The 11,534-nt window shown below is 42.1% G+C and overlaps 1 protein-coding gene across 1 annotated transcript; it reads left to right on the forward strand.

Moving 5' to 3' along the window:
- The first annotated feature begins 1,481 nt into the window (after positions 1-1,481).
- LOC123504625 (beta,beta-carotene 15,15'-dioxygenase-like) lies at positions 1,482-8,199 on the forward strand. Its single transcript, XM_045255299.1, has 4 exons — positions 1,482-1,816; positions 4,759-4,946; positions 6,069-6,336; positions 6,640-8,199. The coding sequence occupies exons 1-4, from the start codon at positions 1,754-1,756 to the stop codon at positions 7,729-7,731; spliced, it is 1,611 nt and encodes a 536-aa protein (XP_045111234.1). The 5' UTR covers positions 1,482-1,753; the 3' UTR covers positions 7,732-8,199.
- Positions 8,200-11,534: the final 3,335 nt, after the last annotated feature.

The raw sequence follows: 11,534 nt of genomic DNA on the forward strand, positions 1-11,534 counted from the left end.
ATTAGGTGACAGGCAAGTAAAGGTTACGTAGATCTCAGGTATTAGAAGCTCTCTCTCTCTCTCTCTCTCTCTCTCTCTCTCTCTCTCTCTCTCTCTCTCTCTCTCTCATCCATTGACTAATTGTTATAGTCGTTAACGTCGTTATGTTTTTTTTACTATAGACTTAAAGTTCTTCACAGGCTTCATAGCTGTACAACGTCCTTATCTTTTTGGAAGTTTCCTCAAAAAATCTTGACAGATAAAATAGATTGTTTCCCTTGGGAAAGTTAAGTCTGAGTTACTGACTTGCATGACTTCATCAGGAAAACAATAATAGGGTGGTTCATCATTCTTCCTCAGTATATCACAGACAATGGGAGTGCATGAGCCTCTCAGAACATACAATTTGACACCTCCTCTGTGATACACAACGGAAACACCTGACAGACAGCGGTGTCAGCCACGTCGACACTTATGGTTGTCAACAAATCTTGTACGGTGCTAACCACGCGTGGACTGGTTCGGATTTACAAATATTTACAAACCATGGGAAAACGCTAGCGGCTAGAGATTGGAGGACGCTTAACACTACAACGCCGCCGCCCCGTACTACCACCGCAACAAGGCACCATAAAGATCGGTAACTTATGTATACATCACGTTTCTAAGACTTTCCATATGTTTATCTTGAAAGAGAGAGAGAAAAAAAAAAGAAAGTGTGTTCCCATCTAGAGGAAAGATCACACATTCACAAACACTGACTGGTACTACTATAAACACTGACGGCAGACGAGATGAAATCATTGTCTGGCGATGGCAAGAAGAGCAGTCCTCAGCAGTCTCAACATTGCAGTTCTGACTTGACGGGACGGGGAAATCAATGGCGAATCCTGCAATTAATAACTTTTCCACTTCATATTGCACCTATATTTGTTATGATACTGCCAAAAGCTACTAAATCCTCCTACTTTTGTCAAGTCGATGCACTGGCTAACTTTTCTTAGTGCGTCTCGGTTCTTGGTTGACATCTAGGTTTATACCGACCAGTGTTTTCAAGTGACTTCCTTAATTCTACGTCACAATTCTCAAAAGTTTTTCCTGGACTTGCAAGTTAAGAGAAAGCCTAAGACAGTCTCTCAATGACGGTGTCTTTCCCGTCATCGGCACTACTGAATGTCACGGGAGAAAGAATTGTAAACCGGATTTCTTGTTTTATTATACGGATCTTACTTTTAACAACAATTTGCGTAGAGTGTCGTGAGCAGTGACGGTGTTACTTACTTGCCCTCTCTGGCTGAATCCCTCGGAAGGCTTATGGACCTGATGGGTTCTCTCCTATTGTTCTCCAAAACAGTGAACTACGTGCTTGCAGCTTGCCTAGTCTTCCAACTTTGTCTATCAACATCTACGTTTTCTTCTTGCTAGAAGTTTGCCTGCAATCAGTCTCTTCTAAAAACGGGTGAATGTTCTAATTCTTTAAACTATCAACCTATTGTTATAATTTCCTTTCTATCTAAAATTTTGAATCTGTCCTGGACGGGACATCAACGAGAAGAATACTACTGACGAATGAAAAATTGCTGATAAAATCGTGCTTCACGGGAAATTTGGGGGATAATATTTGCAAAAAGTATGTATATCGGTGGGAGAGGATGAGGCTAGATGTGTGAGTGTACAGTCACGTAGGAGTGAGGTTGCAGCCTCTGCCGATATGAGTATACACATATATATGCAACGTTTGTGGCAGATGTGATACAGTCACAGCGCGGCCACCATGGAGCAGACGGCAAAGACACCAGCGGGGAGCAGCGAGCTTTTCTGCAGAAACTGTATGAAGGTCAGCCCCAGAGGGTTGCTGTGCAAATCTAACGTAAATCAAAGCAACTTAATGTATTGTAGGAAGTATTGCAATAACATACATATTGTGATAGTAAAAATGACTTAAAATTTGTCCTCTTGAGTCACTGAGTAGTCCACAAGTTCCACGGGGTCCCACTGGATATGAGTAAATAGAGGGATGCTTGTGGGTCAGCGAGGACGCGGTGCTTTTCTAGGAGCTGCGGCTCATGTCAGGCAGGTAAAATGCGCACATGTATTCAGGAAAAACTGGTTATCATACTTCAAATGCCTCTGATATTTCGTTGGTTACAGGTTATAGGTCTCCATAGCTATGATGCAAGAGACATGCATCTGGCAAACGCAAACCAGCACCATTATATCCCTGCATGTTTATATTCTCTGGGGGTGATGTGACTGACAGATCATATTTGTAATATTTAGACATTTAGCATTCAGCAGTCCTCTTCTGATACAGTCTTAATGATTCGTAGTTTGCGCTTTCTCCTATCCGTTCGTAAGATAATGGACAAGGCATCATACTACGCAATTCATTGAACTTGATTAGAAGCCGTATAACCTTAATAGACTTAGCCCCACATCTTGCCACGTCAGATACGCCATCCATGACTTAAAGTAAGTAATGCTATAGACACGATCACTTCATATTCGCTCTCACGTCACCTGCATTTCACCACACCCTGCAATGTGTCTGTCACGCTGCACTTCTCGCGCTCAGAATAAAGCTCGAAAGATACGACGATTCTAATTATATCACACTATGAATTTGATAGAATATAAAGAAGTTGGTTTTGATTTATTATATGTTTATGTATGAAAAAGATATGACATCATCAATAATAATGACAATAGTAGTAATAAAAACATTTCTGATGACGACGATGACGACGATGATAATGGTAATATCATAATAACAATGACAACAATGATAAGCACTGTTTATACAAATGTCGGTCAGTGAATGAAAACAGAAAGGAAGTGAATAAAATATCTCAATGATTAATTAACTAAGATCCGAATAAGTAAGCTTAAATATGCAGCTAAACAATTATGCAAAAATATGTAGTTCTTGAACTTTCTTTACGTCATTAATTAAATGTACAGCGCTGATATTTGCCTTTTTGTGGCGCCCACAGCGAAATTTTAGCCGGTTGTGGTGTCAAGTAATGTAAACTGTGTTTTTTGGGAGGGTGCGTTGCCAGACAGCTGTAAGTGAAGTGATCTTTGCAAGGCTTCCCGTCTTGACAACCTCAAGATTGGCAGGAAATTGTCACAATTGACACGGGCAGGTTCCAGGATGATCCTGCATGCTTCTTTCTGAACTATTTCAAGATCCTCTTACCGGGAAGAGGGGAGGAGGATTCAGTATATACTCTTTAACTCATTTGCCAGAATCCTCATCGACCTGAGTCTATACGAAGCAAGGAAATTCTGTGTAAGGTTACCCGACGATGATGGCACACGCTGCTTTTTGACTATGTAGTTCGTCCTGTGATGCCAGGCGGCCTTTTTTTTTTTTTACGTTATGTTCTATAGCACCTGTAGACATACTTGAAGAGTATATGTGGGAAGCACTGTTAAGCTTCCGCCCATTAGTGGCACAGGCAATTTTATTTATTTATAGTGGTACTCATATTAGGGCCCATATCACCACCCAAGCGCATCTTTGGTGTAACCACCTAGATAGAACCTGGGAATCATGGTGACATGTAGGTAACTTTAAACCACTCGAAAATGGCATAGCTTTAAACCGGTATGTGGTGGGATTCGAACCTACGCGTGGACGTCTGCCCGATCCCACGCTCACCACCTTATTCACTACGCGACCGCTTAGCAGATTGAACAACTTATCGGGCGTGGAAGGTAACTGAAAAGTGGAAAGGGAGGCTGCCCCTAACGAGATACAGAAGAGTCTCATTATAATAAACCTACATTGACGTATGTTAATCAGGTAACAAACAGATTAAGCTAAAGATGAAAGTTAGTTAAGGATGAAAGGTAACAAATCCCTCAGCAATATATAAACTGAATACGAGAGGATCCGGAATCGATCTTCGAGGAATGGGATGAGCATTAAGCGGAATAGAAGTGGAATTCGAACACGTGGCAATATATTTGTTAAAATTTGTTATCCGAGGAGTTTATCATTGAGAAAATGAAGCCAAGGCATAAATGAATATGAGGCAAAATAATAGAATAAGATAAAATGGTAGAAAAAAACAGGTATACTGAGGAACGCCAAGGAAAAATGCGACCACAAGCCATTCCGACCGCACGATGAGGTTCACGGAGATCGTTCCCTTCCACCGTGCAGCCACTCGTGGTTTGCTCCTCAGCAGCTCCTGAGCCTCCATTTCTTGCACGACTCTCCTGAGAGGCGTTGCACAAATAGCCGAAGTGTCTTGGTTTATGGGACATAGTGAATTGTAAACGACCCACATGGGACGGTGTGTGTGTGTGTGTGTGTGTGTGTGTGTGTGTGTGTGTGAGAGAGAGAGAGAGAGAGAGAGAGAGAGAGAGAGAGAGAGAGAGAGAGAGAGAGAGAGAGAGAGAGAGAGAGAGAGAGAGAGAGAGAGAGAGAGAGAACTAAAAATAAATATATGGGTCTATCAAAGAGAAATTCAATAGTAAAGTAAAGAAATGTAGTAACGTGACATACTTTTTCGCATAAAGGAAATATATACATATACATGCAAGGCAGAAGCAGTGTTATGAATATCTGACATAACAAGAATTATGTACAGTATTTGATAGAGATGCACACAGTCACACATTCTCTCTCTCTCTCTCTCTCTCTCTCTCTCTCTCTCTCTCTCTCTCTCTACATTTTCTGTCTACCTTCTTATCTATCTCTCTTCCTATCTATCTATCTATATATATAAAAAAAAACCCATCTTATTCTATTCTCTTTTTCATGTACAGGAGACGCATGAGAGGGAGGCGGAGGAGGTGGAGGGGTGTGTTCCAAGGTGGCTGGAGGGGCGAGTCACCAGGAACGGTCCCGGCATGACCAAGGTCGGCAGCACACACTACGACCATCTCTTCGACTCCCTCGCGATGCTGCACCAGTTCACCATTCACAAAGGCGGCCGAGTTACCTACACTTCCAGGCGAGTAGAGAGAGAGAGAGAGAGAGAGAGAGAGAGAGAGAGAGAGAGAGAGAGAGAGAGAGAGAGAGAGACACACTTGTCTTATTAATACCATTAGTGCCACATCATCACGATTACTTGAGGGTGGTGATGCTTCTTACATTAATCGGTGAACGTGGCATTTCGAGCAAAATTTACAGGCGTAGATAAGCTTCATTCGCCTCCATTCACCTTATTTTTTCGTCACCTCTGCTTTACTTGTGCTCTTGACTTATCGTTCAATATTCAGCGTTCTTTTTTTACGTGCATGGTGCTGCAATATATATATATATATATATATATATATATATATATATATATATATATATATATATATATATATATATATATAAGTATATACTATTGTGCATTAAAGTAAATCAAGCGTGGCTATCATTATTCTTGAAGTACTTGAGTTAAGATTTTAATAGTTTTGCGCTGCTTTACTGGAAAAAGATATAGAAGTACTCATTGGTACCATAAATATGTTACTTTCAAATAATGTATGATTACATTGTGTTAAGTTGTACATTTCTGTAAACAAGGTGCCATCAAATAAGGTGATGTATAGTATCTCTAGAAATCCTTCTCTTATCAAGGAGAGGAAAGAGTAACACGTGCAGTTAACAACCAGACACAAACAGATCGGTGCTTTTGAATGATTCGAATTTTCATAGGGACTACTTACAAAAGCAGACTCAATTATTTAAGTATTCATTGGTATTCTTAATTGATAATGAAGATTGTTAGTCAAACAGTCACTAAAATCGTGACAACATTCTTGACAACTTCTCTTAAGCCTGTTAAAGATGTTGTCGAGATAAGATGCTAGAATATTTACAGTATTTGCTATTTAGATTCTTGAGTGTTTTTCTTACGATGATAGAAAAGAAAATCTTACTGAAATCATCAGCAAAATCTTAAAAAAAAAAAAAAAAATAATGAAAACAACTTTAGAAACCTCCAGCAATTTCCACTGGAGCCTGTTGAAAGTTGCCAAGATAGGAGACTGAAATAATTTGAAGATACGGCTCATACACTCTTAATTAACACTCATCTCTTCTTTCCACCACCACCACCATCACCACCACCACCACCACACAGGTTTCTCCGCAGTGATTCGTATACCAAGAACACAGAGGCCAACAGGATCGTGACCACGGAGCTGGGTACGGTGGGCTACCCGGATCCCTGCAAGACTATGTTTCACCACCTTGTCACTACCTTCTTTAAGCTGCCTGTGCCCGCCAATGTCATGTCCGACAACTGCCTAGTGAACGTGTGCCAAGCCAAGGACCAGATGTTTGCCCTCACCGAGACTTGCTTCCTGCGGCGGGTCGATCCTGAATCCCTGGAGACTTTCGAGAAGAAGGTTGGTGGAGAGAGAGAGAGAGAGAGAGAGAGAGAGAGAGAGAGAGAGAGAGAGAGAGAGAGAGAGAGAGAGAGAGAGAGAGAGAGAGAGAGAGAGAGAGAGAGAATGTAACTTAATAAATAATGTCTTATATTGAAATTTGAACTTCGGTGCTTATAATAATTTTCCAGTACTAACACTTTCTCCACCCATTGCCCTCAAAAAGCTCCAACACAAACTTATAAAGTTCTAATGTGTGTGTGTGTGTGTGTGTGTGTGTGTGTGTGTGTGTGTGTGTGTGTGTGTGTGTGTGTGTGTGTGCAGGAGGACATCAGCAACTACGTGGCAGTCAATATGGCGACGGCACACCCACACATCGAACCAGATGGGACTGTATACAACCTTGGTAGTTCCTTCTCGCTGATCAACGGCCCCGAGCTGCGTATTGTTCGCTTCCCCGAGGGCAATCTGGAGGGCGCCAGCGTGGTGGGTACGGCAAGTAGCAGGTGGCGCACGGCATTTCCCTACGTGCACAGCTTCGCCATGACGGAGAACTACTGGGTAGTGGGCGAGCAGCCTCTGGTGTTGTCCTTGGGCAAGTTGTTCCGACAGTACGTTACCTTCCGCAAGATGATTGACGCCCTCACTTGGCTGCCAGACGAGAACTTAAGACTTATAGTCATCGATAGGAAGACAGGCAAGCCTCTGCCCACCACCTACACGGCGCCACCCATCATCCTCTTCCACCACATCAACGCCTGGGAGGAGGACGGCCATCTGGTGGTGGATTTCTTGGGCACTATGAACGGCCTGCACTATACCAGCTTCTTCTTTAGTAACTTTAAAAAGTCCGACACGGATCCTTCTAAGGTGATCCCTGACGCCAAGGCATGCCGGCTGGTGCTGCCCCTCGAAGTGACAGTTGAAGAGGCCATGGAGAAGCATCAATTCACCTTGAAAGACACTTTGTATACCGCTGTCAGAAAAGAAAATGGGGAACTTCACTGCACACCGACGCTTCTCTCACCGGTGATGTTCGAACTGCCGAGGATCAATTATCTGAGGAACGGCTTGCCCTATCGCTACACTTACGGGGTCACTGGTGGCTCGGAACTGTTCTACCAGAGGCTATTGAAACTGGACGTGGAAACTGGCAAGACTTGGTATTTCCAGGAGGAAGGCTACGTGGCTGCTGAGCCAATCTTCGTGCCTAGGCCGGGGTCAACAAAAGAAGACGACGGAATTATTCTCTCTTCTCTGCTGAAGCTAAACGATCCCCGCTACGTAGCGCTGTTGGTGTTGAACGCCAAGGACATGTCGCAGCTGGCCAAGGTGCGGTTCACGGCTGAGGGAGATGTGACTTATCCCTTCCACGGCCAGTTCGTTGATCCTCGCCAGGAGGTCCACTTGTACTGACAGTCGAGGAAGAGAACCACTGAATGATGAGAATATGGATCTGATTAGGTGCATCTACAGCAGCATGCGAGTTCAGAATTACACAAGGGAGGGGTGGCACTGAAAGCATCATAATGAACATATATGATTACGGTATGCTGAAGATTCATCTGCTGGGTATGCTGAATAATCTATCATTTATTGTACTGAAGGTGTTAGTAATGTCAAATGCTGTTTTCTATACTGATGGAACACTAAGAAAAGTCAGTCATAATAAAACTTACATAGGTCACATCGCAGCTTTCTGTTAATCTGCATGCTATCTTATTTTACTACGAAGTACGAATTGTTAAATTATCATTCCCTTGGATAACAATTTCTCTTCGCACTATAGAGAAACCACTTATTGTTATTGTAATGGTTCATGTTTGACTTTTGTTGAAAGACGAAAATGTAAAGCTTTAAGTAAAAACAGTTATTAGCGTCTCACTGATCACCTTTCACACCTTGACGGCGAGGGTTTCCGGGCAACAGGTGCGAGACTGGCCAGGTGTGCTAATTAAGCGGCTTCCTGGTATTGCACGTGTAAATGTGTGTGTGTTGTGTGTGTGTGTGTGTGTGTGTGTGTGTGTGTGTGAGAGAGAGAGAGAGAGAGAGAGAGAGAGAGAGAGAGAGAGAGAGAGAATGAACATGAATCTGTGGACGACGCGGTAACAAGGCACGTGGACAGAACTCATCACATGCTGTATCATAGAAAAATATTCAATAACTATAAACAGAAATCACGAACACAGAATCAAATCTCCAGTTAGATTAATGTTTAAATCCACAACACCCATCACTGAAGAAACAAAGAACCCACGACGTCCAGGTGAGGTAGCAGGTGTCAGGTGCACGCCAGCGAAGGAGGTCGATGTCTAATGAAATAACAATGTGCAAGTAAGAAGGTATAAAGATTACGGTAGCCACTCAATGGGCAGGTATAGAAGTGAAAAATGGCTTATCAGGATGCTTGGAGTATATGAGATTAACCCCCTCAGTACCATGACCTTTAATAGTAATAATCATGCAAGTATTCATAAACTAACTAGATTAGTAATACTAGAGCCACGAACGAGTGCACTATGGCAATTCTGCTCTCCTCTGTGATTCCACGATCAATGTTGTTGCTCAGGAGAGTCTTGCAGGGCTGTAGTCACCCTTTCCTTGCTTTTCGCCTACTAGGGGCAGCCTATTAAACGGCGGCCTCACCGGGATCTCGGAGGCTGCCGAACACGGGTACCGTTTTCCCTTAGCCGGCCGCCTCGCCAAGTGTCAGTCACATTTCACCAAGGGGCAGGCTAGCAGGGGGAGCGCGGGATACTAAAACTGACCTGCCTAAAAGTGCACAGTTCGCCAAGTTAATGATGGCAAGGGGTCCAGCGAATTTCATGCATATAAACGACTATACAGACGAATAAAATGGTTAACAATAAGACCATAGCAGAGACCGAGAACTGGAAATGTGATGGACGAAAGCAATTGCCTGACACCATTTTCACAAAAAGAAATGTTTTGGTCAATACAGCATCTTAACTTTCTACTACTATGCGTGTAAGAACTAATACTTTCTTCATTTGTTTATTATAACCAATAGAAAGTAATCAGTTATAATATAAAGTAAAGCCTGGCATAGAGAAGTGGATGCGTTTAAAAAAAAAATTGCTAGATTAGAGCAACAAACGCACAAACTGATCAAAATTTACTTATTATCGAAATAGAAATATAACTTCAGCGACATTTTATGCAAATATGAGTACATTTTTTAAACACTCGGATGGGAATGTTTATGATGTTATCTCAAATGATAATGATAACAAATTTGACGTTGGTTACACTCCGTTTCTAGAACGCTGAAAGAACTCGCGCTAAAGTCAAATATTGTCCACAATTATGAGTGAACTTTTCCTTCCCTTCACGGCATGGAGACTGGTGAATGAGAAAGTGAAAAAGAAAATAAGAAAGACATGCTCGTTATTTATCGACAAAGAGAAAACTCAACCTGAGAAAAGAACTCTCAAAGGAAATAACGAAAAGAAATGCAAGTATCATGTTACTGCTTTTTCGAGGGAACTGACGTGACAGAAAAATAATAATTAAATATTTTTAGTTTCACCAATGAAAGGAATAAAAAATGTGAAACCCCGGATTTTCCTCGTGTATACCGCAGCCTTTTGCAGCTGTATACAAGAGATGCTGCAATCTTATAAATGTATGACGTAGGTTTGCAGTGCTACTCCATTTCACACTCATCCCCACAATTATGCAACTGTCGGCAGATTCAGAAGCAACTTTGAAGTGACTTTCATGTTGAAGTAGACCACTGTTCATAAATCTTAGATAGAATGATATACTGCCTTGTGTTTCTAACTTAGTGTGGTATATTTGAGTGAGGGATGAGGGAATGCGTGGGTTACCGCGTCGCGGGTAATTGAGAGAGAGAGAGAGAGAGAGAGAGAGAGAGAGAGAGAGAGAGAGAGAGAAATGACGTGATGAAGGGAATAGAGGGACGCCGCGCCGCTGCAGCACATTCTACAGGCGAAGATCACGCTGATAGGGAGAGTCCACTTCAGGCAATTTGTATTTCATCGGTGAGTGAAACATTCAATTAACAAAAGAAAATAACCAATAAGTGAAAAAAAAGAATGAGAGAAAATTAAAAGAAAAAGATAGAACTAGATTAAATGATTGAATAACCATGCGTGCCTTGGGGTCCGAGGGGTCTCCAAGCGCATGGGTTCGAATCCTGTCCACGGTCCGAGTGTAGGTTGGGTTTCCTCACTCGGGGCAACGGTTTCCTAGCGGGGGGCTTTGAGATAGGAGGTACCACAAAAAGTATCTCCTTTAGCCCAGAAATTCCCGTGAAAAGCTCACATGGTATAAAAAAGAAAAGTAAAATGTATTGATGAAGTAATGAATCTTCAGCATGACATGTGAATAAATTTCGAATAAAAAGAACACCACATTAAGCCATGACAAAAATCCCTCCTAACCGTGTGACGTGTACATATTCCGTGAGTCTTGCAGAAGTTATATGATCGTGAAATTATTTAGGCTCGGTGTTAGCCACGAACTTTGTCTTAATTATCTTCATAATAAATTACTTCACACACATGCACACACACACACACACACACACACACACAGAGAGAGAGAGAGAGAGAGAGAGAGAGAGAGAGAGAGAGAGAGAGAGAGAGAGAGAGAGAGAGAGAGAGAGAGAGAGAGAGAGAGAGAGAGAGAGAGACCAGATCTAATCCTAGCTAGACTAATTTTCCAACAATTTATATTTTCACGTCACTGGCACAAGCAGACATTTTCGTTATGCTGCAACATGCACATGGAGAGTGTGTGTTACCTCTAGATACACTCATCTAAACCTACCAAAGTATAGCATTACTGTACTGGTCTTCGCTTTCTTTCTTTTTCTTCTTCTTTTTTTTTTAGGAACGCTTCAGATGTGAAATTTATACTTTTGGTGTCCATGGTAACAGCATGTTTGAGGAATCTTAGCCAGTACAAGAGTAAGTATAAGCTATAAGAACTGTTAAAAAAAAGGTTCTTTTGATTGCATGGCTGTTTTTTGGTTATGCAAAACTTGCCTGACCTCATTCCAATGTAAGATAATCTCGCGTTCGCCGCCCATGATCCTCGAAGGCGGTCACCACATCACACGGAGCTAATAGAACACACTGACTAGCCAAAATGCCCAACACACAGCGCGGCACCACCACCACACACCCTATGTCCAATGTCCGGTAATTGGAAACGGTTTGTTTTTTCTTTAT

The sequence above is a fragment of the Portunus trituberculatus genome, chromosome 16 (assembly GCF_017591435.1).
Source record: "Portunus trituberculatus isolate SZX2019 chromosome 16, ASM1759143v1, whole genome shotgun sequence".
Classification (NCBI taxonomy): domain Eukaryota; kingdom Metazoa; phylum Arthropoda; class Malacostraca; order Decapoda; family Portunidae; genus Portunus; species Portunus trituberculatus.

Coding starts and splice junctions, on each gene's coding strand:
- LOC123504625 (XM_045255299.1), top strand. CDS start 1,754: ATGGAGCAGACGGCAAAGACACCAGCGGGGAGCAGCGAGCTTTTCTGC. Junction 1,817..4,758: donor TCTGCAGAAACTGTATGAAG/GTCAGCCCCAGA, acceptor TTTCATGTACAG/GAGACGCATGAGAGGGAGGC. Junction 4,947..6,068: donor CGAGTTACCTACACTTCCAG/GCGAGTAGAGAG, acceptor ACCACCACACAG/GTTTCTCCGCAGTGATTCGT.